The following is a 20,163-nucleotide window of genomic DNA, read 5'->3' as shown; positions in this document are numbered from 1 at the left end:
TACTTGTGAAACTTTATGACGGAGTGATCATTGCGTCGACGACTTGAAAATGCGTCAGTACAAGCATTGATAGGGATATCCATTCTGTGGAAATGCAGTCAACTGGACTAAATTGCATAGCTAGTAAGTAAGTGAGAGGTGAACAAGCCTCAAACTGGAATGAGTAAAATGATCATTGACCGTGAACAGACGCTCAGCAGGTCAACAAGGTCTAAAGAGACGTTGCTAGTCACGGTATGCTTGCATAACTAGGTAGCACTTGGTATTTGCAGTGGTAACAAATCAGGAGCAAGTGACCGTCTCGCCAGTGACATAGAGATTGGCGGCAATCTGATGAGTTCTGGAAAAGAAGAAAAAATCAAGTGCCTGCAAGTAAGGCATTAACGCGCTCGATCGACCCTAGTAGCAATATTAATTAACGGGATAAAGTTGGGATAAAGTTGGAACAAAGAATAATGACACCTCCACAGCATTTCGTGGTCATTTCTCATCAGAAGGCCCTGTATCATTCGAATGAGTAAGTTGACCGTTGGATGGAACGGTCATTATTACATAAATTTTCACTGCCGTTACATTGAGGTGTTGTTAATCCGAAGTGGTGCTCGCGAAACTCACCGTTCTTCTGCTGCCACACTCCAAGCGAGGAGTGATGCGAGGACAATGAAAAAAGATGCTTTCTATGTAGGGAGATAACAACTCACGAGTCACTAGCTACTGCCGTCCGATGAAGCCTCAACCTCATCGTCAGACTCAACAAGGCGTCCGCGTCTCGGACGCGTGGACATGGGGCGGACAGCAAAAACGCTATCGAGCTCGTCCTCGTCCTCATCTTCGTCACCGGAGGAAACTACAATGGGTGCCATCCGGCCCGGCCTACTTGCAAGTGACGGCTCGTTTTCTTCTTCCTCGGATAGGATATCGATATCTACGTGCGAACGGTGGTCTTCATTATCGCTATCATCGGAAAGTTCGTATATTTGCGGCAGCTGTTGTATCGGGCCTCGAGGAATGCCGGTGTCGTTCTCGTCATCGACGAAACTGCTTTCATAACCATCCTCTTCATCTCCTTCGTCTTCTTCATCTCCATCTTCGTCTACATCCTCCTCACGGCCAACGTGCCAACGGAACAATGGCAATCCGGGATACCAATCGGCAATCGCCAAACCGCCATCTTCGTCGTCCCCCTCGCCATCTTCAAGACCCATCCATCCTGGATCATCATCAGGGTCAAACTCTTCTGCTCCTGGGCCAAATTCCAAGCCGAGTTCATCGTCTGACCAATCTCCCCCTCCTTCGTGACCCGGATACTGCCTACCGCACGCCGTACACACGCCATCCCAAATCTCATGCATACAGTCCAGACATCGGTATATGCCTCCGTCCTCCATGTCAAGCATACCTACGTCTTCTCCGCGACGGGGCTCGGCATCTGCATCGTCCGCTAGTAACCAGGGAAGGAAACCATGGTTGGATTTCCGGAAGATCCCATTCCAAGGATCTGCGTCCGCAGGGCGATCAGCGTTAGCATGCGCCTTGTCACGCGGAGGCACATTAGCGAGACCGCTCTTCTCTATGAGGTGCGCTAGATTCTTGATAGTCCAAATTTCTGCGGGACGATCTCGGACGACTGCTCGGCAATGTGGACATGTCTTCTTCCGTACGATGGCTGGTGCGGCAGGTCTATTATCAGCAGGCGGAGCGTTAAACCATTGAACAAGGCAGTCGTAGCAAGCCACGTGACCACACGGAGCGAGTGCATAAGGCTTGTACATCACGTCGAGGCAAATCTGACATGTCAGAGCTTGGGAAATGTTATTGAGGACACTTTGATGAGCAGCCAAAAGCTGATATGATAAAACATTTAAATTGAATATTGATGGGTATGATGGAACGCGCACCTCGGCCCTCTCTGCTAATTCCTTTGTCAGTTGCGAAATCCTGTTTTCCGGTACAACACCCTTCGGGTCTTGCGTGAAATTTGCGAACTGCTTCGTATCACGAAGATCAGTGGTTTCAGATAAGCTATTTCCTTTCTGTGTGACATCATCATGAGGGAACGAGATAAAATGAAACAAACAATAGCATAGTGTACATACCAGGTTCGCTTGTTGTAGACCCCCCTCAGAGTCCCTTTCGGTATCGCTCTCGTTACTGACAAGGTTTGAGGTAGAAGTTGCAGAATGTGATGGGACGTCTACTCTGGTCTTGCTTCCTGACGGCTCCGTGGACGTAAATCGAATGATTTCATTGCAAGCAGACACTGGCGGCCGCTGAGACTGGGACGAACTATCCTGCCTAGGATGATTGCCGTCTAGCTTAGCGACTACCGGTTCTTTTTTTCTCCTCTTTTTCCGTTTCTTTGCATCCCGTCTCGAGCTTGTTTCTGGTGACTGATCAACCCTGAGTCTCTTGGAGGTTGAAGGCGCTGACTGGGCCGCCTCCACATCGAATATTGCTCGCTTGAGAGTCTGAATTGAACCATTTGGTTCCGGCATGGCTAGACACGTCAACGATGCGTATCTAGAAGAAGACAGTCCTGGTAAGGCTTGGAGCTCAACGTCAACGTTCGCACGAAGAGATGATGGGGTTAGCTAAGCCCATGTAGAAACGAAATACAGAAATTAATTTGTTTGGGTTTGGGTCAAAACTACACAGCCCTGCACGTGACCATTGATTGACAAGGCCAAATATAACATCACATCGCTAAAATAGGTTGACTGCGGTCAGTTGTCACTGAGTATGCATCTCACTTCCGTGTTTCGTTGTCGCGGTGGATGGAACGTGTATGCCGTATTAACGGGGAACTTTCCAACATCTCTCGTGCGCGTCTCCACACCTACTAGTCCAACCTAAAGTTAGTTACATTGGAATTTGACAGTGTGTTCGGCGTTTGCCAGTGAAGCTGTTGAAATGCTGTCGCCGACTCTCCGATAGGGTAAGAGAAGACTTGTATTGATCTTTCGTCACGACTCTGTCACTGTTGATTCTTACGGTTCCGAGAATGATATCACAGAGCTGTCAGTAAGCTGTCAGTCCATTCCAACTTTCAACTTGAATGTTATGTTATGTCTTCTTCATTCTCGGCGCGGTCCGTACCGCTAAGGTTAATATTAGAGTGGAAGTAAAGAATAGTCTTAGGGTTGTGAGATTATTACGTTGAAATGTTATTAATACTCATTGGCGTCTTTTGCCTCCTTTTGCTACTAAACTTCCATCGTGCCCACGCGCGTTTCCGCCCTCAGAGTGGCATATGTCCTCAGTCCGAGGAAGACTATGTTTTGGCCATAAACTGCGCTATGAACCATTCCGAATCTAGGCTCACTGGCTTGAATAAACCTGGGCCAAATAACAGACAGCCACGTCTAGCTCCTACGCATGCGCAGAGGCGTACTCGTGACGACTCCGCGGTCACTATCAGACCAACACAGTTGTCTGCAGAACGCTTACACCGGCGGCATGAGTCACAGCATGTCACATCTGAACAGATCTTAGATTTGGTGTCAGTTCCATTTCCCCAGCATCGACATCTCCCGAAGAAACTGTCCGGTAGTATCCGCCAACATCATGGTTTTATAGCTCAATCCCCTTCTATTCCAACATCGTCATCTGTGCAACCCCATACGGGTAGCAAAGAAAACGTGTGGAGCAATCGCAGGCACACACCCCAACTCTCGTTGTCAGGTTTGTCAGGCTCAGAGGCCGATAAATCGCACAAGCGTCACAGATCTCTGGTCTCTCGTCAACGCTTCTTACGCAGTAGTAACAGCCTCGTTTCCCCATCGCACTCTGCCATGCAAGACCTGCCTTCGCTTCCTATGTCTTCTTCTGACACTCGTATACTCATCCACGATGACCACTCCGACCACCACAATTTCACAACGGAGAAAGATACCCCACTGCTTGGAACACATTTATCGCCTCCTCCATCTACCCACCGCTCGCTGGCATTTTGGCTCATCCTTTATTTTTGTTTCAACCTGGGACTGACCCTGTACAATAAGGGTGTCCTCATCCACTTTCCTTTTCCATACACGCTCACTGCACTGCACGCTTTCTGTGGCACCGTCGGAGGGCTCACATTGCTGAAGAATGGTACATTCATACCCGCCAAACTCTCTGACACCGACAACTTAGCGCTTGTGGCGTTTAGTGTATTGTACACTATCAACATCGCCGTCAGCAATATATCTCTTCATATGGTCACTGTTCCAGTGAGTGATAGCATACCTCGCGTGGGCCAGGGGCTGATGATGAGCCTATAGTTTCATCAAGTAGTCCGCGCAGCCACGCCGATTTTTACAATTCTGTTGTCGATGTTCTTATTTGGCACCCGGAGTAGTAGCCACAAAATGGCATCTCTGGTCCCTGTCATCGCTGGCGTCGGTTTTGCGTAAGGCACCTCTTACCCCAGTACTGCTCCTGCTAATTTATATCTAGGACATACGGAGACTATTCGTACACAACGACTGGACTCCTTTTGACCGTACTGGGAACAGTACTAGCCGCCATTAAGACCATCTATACTTCCATCCTACAGTCGACACCGTCAATATCCTCTCCGCAGCCACGCGTAAATTATGTCGTTCCACCACGGCTACAATTGCATCCACTTGACCTGTTAACGCGGATGGCGCCGCTCGCATTCATTCAGTGCGTTGTTCTCGCATACTTTACGGGGGAATTATCTCGCGTGCACACATGGAGTTTGCACGAGATGACGCCCATCAAAGCGGCACTCCTTGGGGTGAATGGCATGATTGCATTTGGTCTTAATATTGTGAGTTTTACGGCGAATAGGGCAGCAGGCCCTTTGAGTATGACTGTTGCTGGTGAGTGACCATTGTTGTAGATACGACGGCACGCTTGCTGACGATCTTACAGCCAACGTCAAACAAGTACTCTCTGTGTTTCTTGCGGTCATTTTATTCAAGCTCACAATAACGCCAACAAACGCGCTTGGCATCCTTCTCACGCTCGCTGGTGGAATGTGGTACGCGACCGTTGAATATCAGGAAAAGCGAGGTAGATGGAGGAAGTAGATTTTATATTGAGATGATGTTCATGATAGCGCTGTTCATTCCTAGTAAGTGCATTGTACTATAGTTGCCCCCCTCGCTTTCCAAAATCACTAGACACATGCATTGCATGTACATATCCCGTCTTCTGGTTGCTTATACCATGTCTGTGATATATATCATCTCCACGTACAGTAGCGCATATCCCAATTTTGAGTATGGTTGCATTGGTTCAATTTATTCCGTGGTTTAGGCAGATAAGACAGGACGCGTGGTCAAATCCGTACTTATCGAAATGTCAACGTACATACCCGACCCTCGTCGAAGTTAAATGACAACTCGATTTCCTACGTCGGCGTTAAACGTTAAGCGTCAACGAATGACCATGCCAAAGTACATGTGTAACACATACAAGTACTCTTGAAAACTTGAAGCATGTTGAGATGAGGCGCGGGGCACAGGGGCCCCCTAGACTAGTTAGTACTGTCCAACATAGGGTAGCATACCCCAATGGACAATAATTCGATTCAAATTTTTTTTGAAGGATGCCGTATTCGTTTGCGGCCTTGCGCACCTGCAACAGTACTGTATCTCCAATGGATTGGTAACCATGTAACCCTGTAAGTTTCTAGAAGTCTGTCTTACTCTAAAGTACCACTCCTTCTAGAACTCAGCTTAACTCCGCTGCAAGAATTTCTAACAGAACATCAATGGCATCATTAACATTCTTCGAGAATCATCACACGTCGTCCAGCTCCAAACTCACTCACATAATGCCGATCCAGTTGCCGCTAATTATCTGATATGCCGATGTGCACGCTGAGTTGAGGGCGTGAGGTGACGTGCAGCACTAGAAGCACTAGAAGTAAACTAGAAGTAAATATTCAAGCCCGTATGCATACTCGGGTGAGATACGAAATGAGGAATTCAGTAAGCCCGAGGGAGCTCGCGGAACTCGTGCGTGCAATCAGATTGGATGCACGTATCCGCCTATAGATAGGTCCCATATCTATATACAGATTGGCACAAGTCCATGAAAGCGGATCATTCAATACTTTGATCTCCTCGTACCTGTTCATCGAGCGTGCCTATGTCACGGAGGTTACAAAGTCGGTTTCGGTGGCCTAGATTCCAAATGTGATGACGCTCGTATATCCATCAGAACAGTAAGCTCGTGCGACTCATGTTTGCTCCGAGGACTCATATGTCGAGCTTAGAATGGTGAGGGGCGATATCGTTTGACATATGGCTGCCGGGCCTGATAGAACATGGTATGATTCTATGTCAGTACTTATCAGGAATATCTTGGAAACATTCTGATTTGCTTTCCGCGTCTTTCGCAACTGTCGCATCAGCGGTGAAATCAGTCGCCAATGGCGCCCGCATCGATCCTTTTACATACTTACGTTATAATGACTTGTAACGGCTACGTCACGACAGCCCCTACTAGGGTACAGCTGCGGTCAAGGTACAAACATCATCTGTCCGCGGTCAGGCTGCTGCTGAGCAACCAACAATATTATTGCTATCTCGTTCATCGCCGAGTCCATTTTGAAAGAGAAAACGGCACTTCGCCGTGCAATGAGGCAAAAGTAAGGGCGCACGGATGGAGCTGGAACAGGAAAATGTTACTGTCCGAATGCAGAAAAATAATGATCATCTCTTACCAGGGGAGCTAATGCTGGAGGATATCATAACTGTACTCGAGGCTGGGGTTCTGATAAGTTGCTATCACAGTCTGATAGCATTTGGGCCGTTTCAGCGCTCACGCAATCTCCGCTCACTGCGATTTTCCGACCACCGCCGGCAAAGGGACATCGTCATAGTCCATATGTAGCTCTACAAACCGCAATGAATTTCTCCGGTTTACACTACGGAGAGCTCAAGGTACCCAGACGAGCATAAAGATATTCCAGCATCTATTATAGACGACACGTTAATAGCACCGCTAGATTGAACAGAGATCCGCAAGACAACACACCCAAGCATGCAGTTGATAAGCTCGTAAGGGGTAGTTTGAGGTTATCTTTGGCGAAGTTGGCACAGAGAGATAGGAGTTGCGGTACTCGTCGGTTGTAAACAAGTGCTTGGGCACCGATAGTGCAGCGCATTACAATTTTGTGTGCTTCATTGACCCGCTTGCAGCACAAAACCTTCGTCGGGTTCAAAAACCAATAGTTGAACCGTCAAAATAACTGAAAATTCTACGAACATCGTAGCATGGAAGGGTCACTGCGCCTAGAGTTTGCGCTGTCTAAATCCACCAAGAGTCTGGTTTTGGATGATAGCCAGCAAAGCATACAGGGTTTCAATACGCTGCAGGCCAGACATATATCAGCTATGATGGCGGTGACAGAAAAAACTGCTTACTGGCACGTCTACCCCCACATCCTTCGCCATTCTGACCACCTCCCCGACTATCACCTCAACCTCGATAGGCAGCCCATTCTGGGCGTCAAGGAGCATGCTTGGGAGAGCAGTATGGGCAGGGTCGCGGTGTAGTGTTGCGGTACGTGATATGGTACTATCGACAAGGGAAGAAGGTAGACCATCTTCATTGTCCGCGTAGCCCAATGCACGCCCTACGAAATAGGTAAGACATACGAAGAGGTCTCACAGTTAGAAATCACCAAGGGTGACCATCTCTTGTAAGATCGCACGTAGAACAGGAACGGCGTTTCTCTCGATAATTGTTGCTGTCTGAGGTGCGATGTAAGGACTATACGATTGTCCCTCTTCAGGCGGAGGTCGAAACATCGCTGTAGGAGAGGATCCGGTAAGTGTCGAGAAGGAGGAAAATGCGACGTTCCAAAATGTCTTGGCGAATTTCTTGCGCTGGATCTCTGTCGCAATCGTCACTTCTGAGCCTCCTGTTTCGAGCATGGTTCCAAAGTCTGTCAAGGTGGCATATTCTTCAGGAGAATGGGTAGTTGTCAGGTGGTCTCCATGTCTATACATCCCGATGGTAACACGATCCTGCGTCCGCACAAGACGTATGTCAGATATCCGGAGGGAGTGCTGTAAATGAATCATCTTTGCTCACGAAATCGGTATGACTGACTACATTCTTCTCGACCAAATTCGTTCCGATCCATACAACAGTGCTGATGATCTTTGGTTCACCTTGATCAAGGGCCTTGACGCTGTGATACAAATCTCGCTCCACCCCGAGTCCGTTTTGGAGCAAGACATAAGTAGGTTGGGGGTGTATTTCACTATATGGACGAGAAAGAAGTGGTTCTAGGACCTGAGGTGTCTTTATCACCTCTGGAATCGCCTTGGTTGTCAGAACCACGTAGGAATACGGCCTATCAGCGGCTTCTGCCTACCGACGACACCACTATAAACCAAACATGCACGGTGATCGTCACCGCGGAGAATTATGATACTCAGTGGTGTTACTCACGACGGTAGGGTTTCCAGCTCTCGTGATTGCCAAACTTTTTGCTTCTGATGTGCATACCCTTTGCTAGACTCAGATCAGCATCGTGAGTCAAATCTCGATGAGACAACAAAACTTTTCACCATTCACAACATCATAATTGCTTCGGGCAACAGCAGTGACTCGCGCAAGCTTGCTGCTTTGGAGGATATAAGCATCTACGCGTGAGATCAATGTCAATGTTCGTCATATGAAACGTTCAGATGTGATTGGGAGGAACAAGAGGACATCTGAAGCTTGCTCGTGACGTACAGATCGTTCCAACTGCGCCCAGGCCAACGAGTAGGACATCTTTAGTAGGCATCAGATCTAACAAGTTACGACACACTACGTTTGTGACTCCACAACCTACCTCCTGAAGCTGCAGGATAGCCTCTCACTTTCGCACTCTCACGTGACGGCCCTTGGTAACCCTTCTCCTAGTAGTAGTATTAATTAGTAAGTAGTAGCATCTGGCTATCGCAACCAACTCGCACGCCAGCACTATGATCCGACAGTCTCAAGTGCCCTAGAAAAATTGCAACCATGGACTAAGCGGCAACCGCAAAGAGCCGCAGCAGCAGTAAGCGTGATGGTTGAATATTAGTATACCTAGGTCCTAGACAAATCCACGTAATGGCCCTAGCCATCGAACGTAAGTTGTTGTTACACATCACAGTATGATGACTCTATGCTATCAGTCTTCCCAATGAACGGTGACATGGAAGTCATGGGGTAGCTACAGACCTCCTCGGCGATATTGACCTGGACTGGTGGAGCGAACGTCACTGCGGGAATTGATGACGATTTCTCGAAATGTGTATCTCCGTGCGTCAGGCCAAGGCCGAGACGGGCGATGATAAGAAGAGGCGTTGTGGTCTAGGAAAATGTGAGACGAGAAGAAGAGGAGGGGCGTAAAGTGCCTACAGCAATCTGAACAGCAACGTTGACTGCCATGAGACCAGCTGGGCTGCCAGCTATATCCAGCGCGAACATTACCACAGTACAGCTAGCAATGAGTGCACCGGACTCGATGATGGTAAACATAGCAGCCTTGTAGACATTGCGGCCAGTGAAATCGGACACTTCTCGTCCCGCATGCCAAAGACAATATGCGATTCCGGACGTGACAAAGGTATTGAGGAAAAGATCGAGCGACCAACTAGCTTTTCCAAAAGCTTGGACACTTTGCGAGAAGAGTTGCTCACTAGGCTGAGCTATTAGAACCACGGATGTGATAGCACAAGCTAGACAGAGGATCTTAGCACTTGATCTGAGAGCCAAGGGAAATTAATGAGCCCACTAATATGTGCAGCTTCCACAATTAACTAGCGATAGTGACATTCATAAGAGAGAGGTAACAAGTAAGATGGGAAGATATCTTACAAAGACGATGACAAGTTTCCAGTTGTGATTCCAAACGATGTAAAGCCTCCAGATCTGTCATTGCGCGTGTTACTTCAATACCTCCACAAGATGAATGTTGCTCACTAGCAGCAAATCTTGAGCGAGAACCTGAAAGAAGGAACGATAAGTCGCAATCACCGAGGCTAGAAAAAATGATATGCACATTAGCGATATACAATGCCAAATTCGCAATAAATAAGGCTGTTGTCGTGACGAAGTACAGGCTGCTTCCATTAGGGACTGATATTATGGCAGGTGTTGTGAATCCTTCCAGAGACTGAAGGAGGGAGATGACGTTGTGTGCTGTGGAGACTGAAATGTGGAAAATACACGACAGAAAAAGGATCCTGATCAAAAGGTGAGTGCGGGTGAGTGATTGACGACTATTTCTGATCACGAACCTATGCGACTTTCTGTTCCGATTCGCCAAGATATAGATACATGCGCCAAAAAGCACGCAGCTGTCGATGGAAATGAGCGTAAACCTTTCCCCAGATCTCCGAACCCACTTGATTCCTACAAATGAGATTCGGGCAGATTAATCAGAACATAATGTCTTCGCTAGACAACCAACGGACGCATACCATAAATAATAGATTCAAACCATACCGAGGTTATGAACATGCGGTCAAGGGTGTTGGAAACCATTTGCGTCTGTCATAGTCAAGGGGATGTCCAATGAACGGAACCCAAGGTCTTATAACTCGTCGGTGTGGCCTTGTCCTGTCTTGAAGCAATTGTCTCAGGGGTGTTTGACAAGGTACCGTCGCAAACAAAACAATCTGAAAAAGTTACATAATCGATCGAGGCTTTGCAAAAACTTTTCTGTTTGTCTGAATCGTGCAAAAATATTTTTGATCCCTCTGTTGAAGCATCCTCGCAAGTGATAGACCTTGTTTGTTGCCTGTTCGTTGTAATCTTTAAACTTCATCACGCATTTTAGCGACTCTACATTTTTACCTTGGACACAATATAGGTGGGAGACGCTTGTATACTAAGTCAGGGTGCGGGGTACCGACCTGAACACTGGCAGTGCGCGGTACGCGTCCGTCATTGGAGGCTTCTGGACGGCGATGAAGGGTCTGGGCAATAGAGGGGACGCATAGTACTAGATATCCGCGTACTACTAATACGCGCGTCCTCAAATGATGCGCAAATTAATTAATTAATTATCACAAAGCCAACCCTCTGGGTACTTATAGTATATGATATCACGTGATGTAAGGAATACAAAAACCTCCTTTTGACCGTTCGGCGTTTAACATCACTTGTACTGACCTTACACATTGCAACGTTGCAACATTGAGCCACTAGACGAACCCTACTGTACATTGCAGTAAGAGTTCGCTGAACATGTCTTACAGAGGCGATCGAGGCCGGGGTGGCTTTGACAGAGGAAGAGGAGGACGAGGAAGCCCCGTTGACCGGGGACGAGGCTCGTTTGCACCGTCCGGCTTTCGTGGCGGTGGCGGTGACCGTGGTGGGAGGGGTGGCGGCGACCGTGGTGGGTGGGGTGGTGGCGACCGTGGTGGCGACCGTGGTGGTCGAGGGTTCGACAGAGGGGGCCGGGGAAGGGGCTTTGGTGCTCCTAGAGCACAAGGCGGGTCAGTGCCACGTTGGAACGGTGTCATTCTGCTTACTAAAACTCTTTCATGCAGAGTATTTCTAGAGAACCAACCGGCTACCGTCGACGCTCGAGTTGCTGACGACTCCGACAAGGCGCTCGTTGCTCGTTTACGGGGCACCCAGCCCGGGAATGACCCTGACAGCATGCCCTTGCGCCCGGGCTTTGGTACCGTTGGGGAGCATATCAAACTCCGCACCAATTTCTTTCCTGTGCGCGTTCCCAAGGGACCGGTCTACGAATATGATGTCGCAATTACTCCTACAGCTGGAACAGCTATTCGTCGCGTCAAGCGTCGCATATTCCAGCTTGCAGAGGAGACTACTGCGTGGCAACAAGCTGGGATGCGTGGCACCGTCGCGCACGACAGCAGTGCGAAGCTCATATCGGCTCGGGTCCTAGCACAGCCTCTTACAATCAAAGTACCATATTACGACGACGAGGAAAGTGGGCCCCCGGCGCAGGGTGGTAAAGAGTACACCCTCGCAATTAAATTTATCCAGGAAATCAACACTCAGGATCTCATGAGGTGAGTAGGCCATGCGTTTCGTCACGAGTTATTCTTATATATATATGGCAGTTACCTAAATGGGGATGGCCAGTATCGGAACTACAACACTCTCCCCGTGATTTCCGCGTTGAACCTCATTCTTGCTGCGCATCCATTACGCAGCGGTATCAAAGTCGGTCAAGACCGCTACTTCTTCCGTTCTGCTGCTACTCCATCGAATCTTGGCGGCGGGTTAGAAGCGTGGAAGGGCTTCTATTCCTCCGTGCGCCCCGCTCATCGTCAGTTGATGGTGAACGTCAATGTCTGCACCACAGCGTTCTATACCCCTGGAAATCTTGCGGTGCAGATGATGGCCTTCAACAACTCCAGTTTCGGCGCACGAATGGAAGTGTTCTGTAGAGGCGTCAGGGTCAAAGCTACTCATCTTGGCTATCGAAAGACTGTCAAGAGTCTTGCCCGCCAGAACGCACGCCAATACGCCTTCCCGTGCGACGAACTTGGAGGACGAGTCACGGTGGAGCAGTACTTCCTTCGGAGTGAGTATTACGTTTTCCTCTTCAAATGCTGACGTTGTATTATTCATAGAATATCAGATTCGCCTGAAGCACCCTGACCTCCCTCTTGTCGATGTCGGGGGGCAGAAGAAGAATTACCTTCCAGCCGAAGTCTGCGACATTCTTCCTGACCAGCCTTTCCGTGGCAAGCTTACGGACGAGCATACTGCATCCATGATAACAGTCGCGTGCCAACCACCCAATGTCAATGGCAACGCTATTGTGAACAACGGTCTCAACGAGCTCGGGTTTGTAAACCCAGGTCCCACACTGACCGCGTTTGGCGTCTCCATCGGGCCGAACATGGCAGTTGTTCCCGGCCGGATCCTCCCGAGACCTGGTCTGAAGTACGCCAACAACGTGTCGCCCGCAGTCGATGACCGAGCTTCATGGAATCTGCGGAACATTCGCTTTGCTGTGGGCGCGCGCCTGGAGAAGTGGGCGGTCCTGCTTATTGGGGATCGCAATAATCGAGAAGAGTTTGCGGGGCCTCAAGACCCTGCACTCCGTCCCGTTATCACTGGGTTTATGGCCATGTGCAAGACCAGTGGGATCCTTGTACCAAATGATCAGCCTCAGGTTGTAGCTGCAAACCTCCCACCGGCGGATAAAAGTGATCCACTTAGAAAGAGCGCCATCGCAACTATACGTCAGACACTGATCCAGCTCTCCCCAAAGCCTTCCTTGGTGCTCGTGATGCTATCAAATGGCGACAAGAACATTTATGAGGGATTGAAGCACCTGTGCGACGTCTACCTCGACGTCGCTACTGTGTGTGTACACGTAGGCAAGATTAGGAAGGAAAAGGGACAGCCGCAGTATTTCGCAAACGTGGCCTTGAAAGTGAACATGAAGATGGGTGGCGTTAATCACAAACTCGATGAAAACACGGGTCGGTGGCTCTCCAGCGTGCCAACGATGGTAGTCGGAATGGATGTGACCCACCCTGGTCCTTGGAAGCGCAAGAGGAACACGTGAGTGCTATCATCGCATTGTTCAAATGGGTACTGATTCCTTTGACAAAGCCTCAATTGCTGCAGTAGTTGCAAGTGTGGACGATCACTTCGCTCAATACCCTGCAAGTCTCGAAATCCAGGAATCCCGGAAAGAGGTATGGACTTTAAGATGTCCCTCCCTTTTTTTTTTTTTGCAAATGACAACCTACTTAGATGATTACCTAACCTCAAGGACATGATGGTCGCGAGGCTTCAACTTTTCCAGCAACGTAGTAAAAGATTACCTGAACGCGTACTTGTTTATCGTGACGGGGTCTCCGAGGTGGGATTTCTCCGCAGCGAAGATGCCGTGCAAGTTGCTCATGCTAAATTCAGGGGCAATTCAATATCGTTCGGTTGGAAGAGCTTCCAGAGATCCTGAAAGCCTTCCATACCTTCGACAAGCCAAAGAAGCCTTATCGGCCTCCGTTGACTATTGTCATCTGTGGCAAGAGGCACCACACCAGGTTCTATCCCACCGAAAGGAAGGATGCTGCGAATGATGGCAATCCAAAGCCTGGAACGGTAGTTGATCGTGGCGTCACCGCGGTATATGACTTCGATTTCTTCCTCCAAGGTGATTTTTACTTGAAGCAGTGTTTACTCAGCTCACTCAATTTTGCAGCCCACGGCGGTTTGCAGGGTACGACGAAACCGACCCACTACTACGTCGTTCACGATGAAATTGGCTTCGGAGCAGACGGTCTTCAGGGCCTTACGAATGCCCTGAGCTACATGTTCGCGCGCGCCACCAAAGCTGTGAGCCTCGTATCTCCTGCATATTATGCTGATGTGGCGTGCGAGCGTGGGCGATGCTACTTGAGGAAACTCCTCCAAGGCCAAATTGGGGATGGCACAACGGCCAGCGCTAGCGCCAGCACCAACGAAGCAGACGTCATGCGAGAAGCACAGGCACTCTGGCGTGGCGGCGTCTCCAAGAAATTGAAGGACACCATGTTTTACTTGTGATCGTGCGCATATACTTCTCTCTTGATTACTGATCACCATGGGCTCGTTTCGCTCCTGTATCAATAGTTATGTATCACTCTAGAGTCCGTCTTCTCGTGCTACTGAATTGCTTAGTTTCTTGGATCCACATCTCTCGATCGCTATATATGTTTGTCGTGGCTCCTGTTTGGATATCATATATCTACACTTGATGGCTCTGCTGTAGTACTACTACTAAAGCAATGACTCGAACTTTGTCTCGAAGCCATGTGACATTCCTTTGATGTCCAAGCACCGCCGATGTTAGGTAATTGCAACAATATGCGTAACGCGTTAACTATATACCATCCATTGTACAAAGCCAGACAAAGCGCCCTCTTTCAAAATATTATTCGGGGCGAACGTACGCAACCTAGTACCGACAGGGAACCTATGACGAGAACGCGACGCCGTGCATGCACAGCCCGCATATTCGATTCTAAAATAATCAACGAGAGTAGTATTACGCAAGTTTAGGCCATGCGTGTTTCAGTCCACGTCTAGCCACCTCTTCGGTCGGATCACGCGTGATGAGATCTTCTTGGTGCCCGCAGATCTACAATCTACTTGGCATCACCGCAAGATGGTTGCAGTGATTGGGCCGCGGACATCTGGCGGAAAGCTGTATTTGTTGCGCGAACCCTGCTGTAATAGCCAACATTGGAAAACTACCAGGAACGGAGGTGAGGGGCGCGAGCCAAAATGCCCACCCCTGCTCCAGGTTCGGACTGGTATCGCGAGGTCATCCAGACGTGTTATGCTCGACCTTAATTTTCCGGAAGCGCGTGTGGACCCTTGACCGTGTTATACAGGAAGGTAACCGCTTCTAGAATGTCTCTACAGCTAGCACAGACACCGCCTCCGCAGGCCGATATCACCTTAGTTAATGAGTGGCGCCCCTCAACGAGCCAACGCCACCTCCCGTGGCATATAAAAGGGTTTTGAAACTTGGAGTCAATCAATTTAACGCAGACAAGCCACTCACTATTTCCAACGCCTTTCCGTCCTTGAAATTTACACACCCATGCGTACACTTGACACCGTATCAATGGCCTGATGCTCACAACCAGAGTACCGTAAGATTTTTTTGCCTATCGCCGGCGTTCCGCTGCAGCACAATGCTGACATGTTATAGGTTGCTCCTATCGCAGCGAAGAGAACCACTGAAGTGTTCTATCTGTGGTGCTAATGATCCTCCGGCTGTACATGTATGCCCTGGTCCAACTGGTCCGTGTGGCAAATAAGCGGATAGATGCAGAGAGGTCCTGTTAAGAAATGGTGGAAGGCATGGCTGAGTGGATATTTGCACCCACATGTTGATCTGGATGTGCCCCTTGAAGCACGTCTCACAGCCATCCAAGGCATCCATACTTCTTGTATTTCATTTGGATACATCATGTTCGCAGGAGGAGTTTTCGAAATTGCCGTAGTGAAACTCGGCATCAAGCTCACCACTGCCAATCAGATATCCTGCTCTTTGCTCCCTCGTGCTCCATGTTCAGCAATTCGACAAATCTGCCACTGCGAGGAGCGATCGCGCAGTCGAACCTGACCGAACGAGAATTAAATCCGTTGGTATAGTTCAGAAGTCCAGTAAAATTTTCACTCTCGTACGTCGATAGCAGGCATATCGAACGCCCAGAGGATACGGGAAGCATCGATGAAGGGCGAATTTAAAGACATACATGCCGGGACCTGTGGCATAATGAATCAACCTGCGTGCCTATGTGTACTGTGATAGCGCAAGCGAACAAATTCTTTTTCCCCACCCAAAAGGCAAGTCAAAGGTTTGAAGTCGAGGGTCGGCGGTCTCGAGGAACCGCTCTGGGCACAAATTGTCCGGGCCAGGGAACATATTGGCATCGTGCATGATACCCCTGATGACGCATCTTCCTTGAGCATCAATGGTGTCTTTGCAAGGGAATTAAAACCTACGCCAAGTTGGGAAAAATCGTCGAGCTCTGAGTTCTTAGGTATGAACCTGGAGGAAGGTCAACGAAGCTCATTCGTACATAGACTCGAAGCGTCGCACATGCCCTTGTATTCGTCCTCCAGTGTGACATCATGTGGCGTTCCCCCTAGCACAGCGACTGGCCGCCACCGCAGGGTCTCGCGTTGATGTACGCAAGGCTTTCTTTGTTGTGGAACTCTAAGATAGGATCGGACCCGGTGACATTATTCAGGTCAGCCTGTGCCTTCCTCATGACATTGATGGAAGTGGAGCGTCGCAACTATGGTGTGAGACATAAATTCAGTATAGCTTTATCGGGTATGACGACACGCACGGAAGAAGGTACTGCGTCCCTGCAGCCTAACTCAACAAGTCAAGATAAGTAACAGACTTGACACCAGCTCGAAAAGCTGACTTTTCGATTCCAGCACCAGATGGAGATGACGCTACATCGGCAAAGCTGAAGGTGCACTTCACAACAGGTCACATTTCGCCATTTGCGCCACTGTGGCTCCCATACATACGGCAACATAAGACCTCTTTTGCTGTCCGAGAGAATTTACCTCTAGATATCATACATCTTCCAGCATGCACACAACACTAGGAAATACAATGACTCACGCAACCACAAATCGTGGCCTACCAGAGTAAATCTCTTTTCCAAGAGATCTTATGCAGCTTGAGCTGTACCTAAAACTGAAGCTGGTTTGGGAGCCCTGCCTAGCTATGGAACTAGGTCGAGAGTCACCTATAACAGGCGTGCGTCCGAGAAATATAGACATCACTGGACCTTGAAGATCGCCAGTATCAGACGATTGAAGTTTGTGGAACGACCGGCATACCGATTTGCTCGTTCCATTCTGCAAACTTCTTCCATAATTTAACAGCAGGTATCTGATGTCTGTTACCGATCCAAGGCAGACCAAGCGATCCAGAGGGCATCGTGCGCATGCTGATAAACCATAGTAATATCACTGAACGTGCAGCGCCAATAATAACAATGGTTAGCAATGCACCTAAAGAGTGACACCCGTGATTGAATCCAGTGCCAAATTTCGTGCAGTCTTTTTATGTCGTACGAGTACCATGGTGGATGACAGACACGTTGCAGGCGGCTTAGTTAGGACTTGAAACTACAAGCAATGATCAAGTGCCGCGAATGTGCCAAGCAGATCATGCCAAGCATTTCTTCGGAATAGAGGTCGATGGAATCAGAGACAAGTATGTCGACCGCCCAGAAAGCTTTGGTGTGACACTTGAATAAATATTCGAATAGCAGACTTGATTGATTGTTGTAATAATAGACGCAGCGAGGTTAGGCGGAGGCGAGGGTACCAAGGAAAAGACTGGAATATACCTGTGACATACCTTACAACCCAGTGCGGCTTACCAGGCCCAGACCATCAAATCGACAGCATGCGATAGAGCTATAGTACACATACAGTACTCGGTGCAGGTGTGCAAGTGCAAATTACGAACGATACAGTGAGTAAACTCGGTCAGCAACGAAAAAATGACGTGATGAACGTGCTGCAAAAGAGAGGATTATGCAGCAGAGAAATGCGAGAGGCATGAATGAACAGAATTTCCATTTGTATGGAATTCAACCGAACAACGGAGTATAGCATCAAGAGCCGGAAGCTGACCCTTCGATTTTCACATTGGTCGTGAACCCCAGGTGCAACAAGAACGCCCGAATCCGAATCATCATTGTCTTCAGATTTCACAGACACAGAAGTGAAGTGTTGTCTTGTTTCATGAGCCCATTCTGCTATTCCGGAGCGTCCCCGTGTTTGGAGGTGTCGTCCGAGACGGAAGGTAAGATATGCCATCGCGCCGGCTGATGTTAAGGTGAAAGAGAAGAGTAAGAGGCCTCCCAGTATCGAGAGGAGAACCGCAGCTGTGGGAAGTTCAGCGACGCATCGAAAATTGAGGAAAAGATCTATGCGCACCGAACATGGTCTCGACTGCGATAATAGCCGCGAACCCGAACGCAAGAGCAACAGACATCGAAGCACACACCGCGAAGATGGATAGGCCTCTGAAACCTCATGAGATGTTGTAATGTCAAGAACAAGCGATTGACGCACATGAATGACTAGCACCGGTAGGATACTCATAACAGTGAAAAGGGAGAAAGTCGTGGTGATCCATGTCTGATGAGGAGTTTAGAGGCTACTCGTATCGTATGATATCTTGAAGGTATGACGCACCATTGTCAACGGCTGAGCTTGGAAGTATTTGGAAATTTTGTTCAATGCCGGACGTGCATACTTGTGCTCGATGCTGTACAGGCCCCATAATCAGTGCAAGTCAGCAATAGTAGGGAGATTTAACCTTACATGTCGGTATACTCTTGGACGACATGAGAACTTTTTTCTAGATAAGAAGCAAGATCATCCAAGCCCGTAGCTAACGAGGTTCCTGCTGTAGACCGATTGTTGTCCATGTTCTAATATAAGTAGGTGCTGTAGAAGGTTCTCACAACTTGAACTTGTGCAAGAGTGCTTCAGTTCTCAGAAGTCAAGCGCGCTTAGACCCCTTTGACAGAGAAGTAAACCACGTGGGAAATTGGCACCCGCTCATTGCCTCTGTCCGGACTTCCGGCAACAGCTTACACTTGATCAGTATTCTGATCGACCAGGTCGTATCTACTCCCGCACCATGAGTGGGCGCAAACTCAACACCGAAGAGCAAAAGCTCCACCAAGCTGCACTCTTCCAGCAGCGAAAAGGCGCGTCCAATCCTCCCTTCCCTCCCCATCCACCACCACACTGATCACCACCCAATCATCAGATCCTAACCTTCAAAAGACGCAGAAAAGATAGTCCCAGATGTAACCGCACGCACAGCAGCCGTCAACTTCTTGCTAGGGGCGGTGGAGTACCCTGCATTCAATCATACTGCAGCTTTCCTGTATTCTATCGTCCTGAAACTGAAATGCAAACGCAGGGCATGCTCAAAGTCCTGTCCTAATGCAGCAGGCGTCATCTCTTTCCGAGCGGTGATGAAAAAGGAGATAGAAGTGTGTGTATTATCTCAATCATGCCATATTCCCCCTATGACGTATCTGATGCGCTGGACAGGAAAAAAGATATGAGCGGTGAAGAAGCTATGGTTCTCGGTCATATCCAAGCTTCAGCGAACGAAGGTGAGCTCCCGGTATCGCACAAGCAAACAGACAAACAGTACAAGCTCATACAACACATCAGGCATCTGGACAAAACATCTAAAAGCCAAAACCTGAACTGCACCAAACATGTAATCGACAGATGTCTCAAATCACTCGGTGCAAAAGCAGCTCGTGAAGGCTATCAAAGCCGTCAGGGTATGTTTCGCCTTCCAACTCTAACCTCATGTACACACCGTTCTCATATCTAGACTAGCACCCAACCCGCAAGATATACATGCTAGCCCACCTAGAACCTTCCGTCGAACTAACAGGTGGGCCATGGTACACCGACAACGAACTCGACACAGAATTCATCAAGCTTCTATCAACTGCATGTCTGCACTACATCCGAGATCGGGTGCGTCGTCCCTCCAAAAACAAGATAACCCAAAGACTCATAATTATTGGTACCTGCTGCAGTCATTCCCCAAACAATCCAAAACCAGCAAAGCATCACAGAACGAATATAGGCTGTATTCTATAGGCGCTGCTCCTTCCTATCCGTCTGCACAGCAAATCCAGCATT

At 48.7% G+C, this 20,163-nt stretch overlaps 9 protein-coding genes across 9 annotated transcripts; 3 read left to right on the top strand and 6 right to left on the bottom strand.

The window, feature by feature from the left end:
* Positions 1-707: 707 nt before the first annotated feature.
* EDB91DRAFT_1249602 (uncharacterized protein) lies at positions 708-2,495 on the bottom strand (the record flags this gene model as incomplete). The annotated part of the gene is made up of 3 exons (XM_041323111.1): positions 708-1,844; positions 1,899-2,033; positions 2,097-2,495. The coding sequence occupies 3 exons, from the start codon at positions 2,493-2,495 to the stop codon at positions 708-710; spliced, it is 1,671 nt and encodes a 556-aa protein (XP_041175966.1).
* Positions 2,496-3,815: 1,320 nt separating this feature from the next.
* Positions 3,816-5,039, top strand: EDB91DRAFT_1237860 (TPT-domain-containing protein; the record flags this gene model as incomplete). Its single annotated transcript, XM_041321637.1, has 4 exons — positions 3,816-4,211; positions 4,263-4,390; positions 4,438-4,829; positions 4,882-5,039. The coding sequence occupies 4 exons, from the start codon at positions 3,816-3,818 to the stop codon at positions 5,037-5,039; spliced, it is 1,074 nt and encodes a 357-aa protein (XP_041175965.1).
* Positions 5,040-7,104: 2,065 nt separating this feature from the next.
* EDB91DRAFT_1139888 (ketopantoate reductase PanE/ApbA-domain-containing protein) lies at positions 7,105-8,798 on the bottom strand. The gene is made up of 8 exons (XM_041318945.1): positions 8,710-8,798; positions 8,541-8,615; positions 8,422-8,484; positions 8,059-8,336; positions 7,646-7,991; positions 7,386-7,597; positions 7,228-7,331; positions 7,105-7,168 (listed from the first exon to the last, which is right to left on the bottom strand). Exons 1-7 carry the CDS (start codon positions 8,759-8,761, stop codon positions 7,254-7,256), a joined length of 1,104 nt encoding a protein of 367 aa, XP_041175964.1. The 5' UTR covers positions 8,762-8,798; the 3' UTR covers positions 7,105-7,168; positions 7,228-7,253.
* A 16-nt stretch (positions 8,799-8,814) lies between these two features.
* EDB91DRAFT_476771 (uncharacterized protein) lies at positions 8,815-10,636 on the bottom strand. Its single transcript, XM_041327398.1, has 9 exons — positions 10,428-10,636; positions 10,245-10,359; positions 10,007-10,190; positions 9,928-9,951; positions 9,823-9,876; positions 9,740-9,764; positions 9,364-9,683; positions 9,184-9,315; positions 8,815-9,130 (listed from the first exon to the last, which is right to left on the bottom strand). Exons 1-9 carry the CDS (start codon positions 10,489-10,491, stop codon positions 9,110-9,112), a joined length of 939 nt encoding a protein of 312 aa, XP_041175963.1. The 5' UTR covers positions 10,492-10,636; the 3' UTR covers positions 8,815-9,109.
* Positions 10,637-11,027: 391 nt separating this feature from the next.
* Positions 11,028-14,803, top strand: EDB91DRAFT_1139868 (ribonuclease H-like domain-containing protein). The gene is made up of 7 exons (XM_041318944.1): positions 11,028-11,996; positions 12,048-12,514; positions 12,564-13,481; positions 13,558-13,643; positions 13,721-13,810; positions 13,864-14,104; positions 14,153-14,803. Exons 1-7 carry the CDS (start codon positions 11,197-11,199, stop codon positions 14,494-14,496), a joined length of 2,946 nt encoding a protein of 981 aa, XP_041175962.1. The 5' UTR covers positions 11,028-11,196; the 3' UTR covers positions 14,497-14,803.
* A 1,060-nt stretch (positions 14,804-15,863) lies between these two features.
* On the bottom strand, positions 15,864-16,495 carry EDB91DRAFT_1139860 (uncharacterized protein). The gene is made up of 4 exons (XM_041318943.1): positions 16,450-16,495; positions 16,267-16,391; positions 16,129-16,209; positions 15,864-16,062 (listed from the first exon to the last, which is right to left on the bottom strand). The coding sequence occupies exons 2-4, from the start codon at positions 16,382-16,384 to the stop codon at positions 16,013-16,015; spliced, it is 249 nt and encodes an 82-aa protein (XP_041175961.1). The 5' UTR covers positions 16,385-16,391; positions 16,450-16,495; the 3' UTR covers positions 15,864-16,012.
* A 97-nt stretch (positions 16,496-16,592) lies between these two features.
* On the bottom strand, positions 16,593-17,407 carry EDB91DRAFT_1083001 (uncharacterized protein; the record flags this gene model as incomplete). Its single annotated transcript, XM_041315568.1, has 5 exons — positions 16,593-16,745; positions 16,800-16,818; positions 16,881-16,925; positions 17,087-17,213; positions 17,308-17,407. 5 exons carry the CDS (start codon positions 17,405-17,407, stop codon positions 16,593-16,595), a joined length of 444 nt encoding a protein of 147 aa, XP_041175960.1.
* Positions 17,408-17,868: 461 nt separating this feature from the next.
* Positions 17,869-19,000, bottom strand: EDB91DRAFT_1139851 (uncharacterized protein). The gene is given in 4 exon segments (XM_041318942.1): positions 17,869-18,106; positions 18,126-18,432; positions 18,679-18,751; positions 18,808-19,000. 4 exon segments carry the CDS (start codon positions 18,912-18,914, stop codon positions 18,093-18,095), a joined length of 501 nt encoding a protein of 166 aa, XP_041175959.1. The 5' UTR covers positions 18,915-19,000; the 3' UTR covers positions 17,869-18,092.
* A 129-nt stretch (positions 19,001-19,129) lies between these two features.
* On the top strand, positions 19,130-19,995 carry EDB91DRAFT_1083000 (RNA polymerase Rpc34 subunit-domain-containing protein; the record flags this gene model as incomplete). Its single annotated transcript, XM_041315567.1, has 5 exons — positions 19,130-19,203; positions 19,418-19,492; positions 19,552-19,616; positions 19,738-19,793; positions 19,852-19,995. Coding segments are annotated over 5 exons (414 nt in total), but the record flags the coding sequence as incomplete, so codon positions are not given.
* Between the last annotated feature and the right edge of the window lie 168 nt (positions 19,996-20,163).

The sequence above is a fragment of the Suillus paluster genome (genome assembly GCF_016628075.1).
Source record: "Suillus paluster strain FC165 chromosome Unknown EDB91scaffold_35, whole genome shotgun sequence".
NCBI lineage: Eukaryota > Fungi > Basidiomycota > Agaricomycetes > Boletales > Suillaceae > Suillus > Suillus paluster.
The sequence above is the reverse complement of the archived record's forward strand: the minus strand, read 5'-3'. Positions and strand labels throughout refer to the sequence as shown.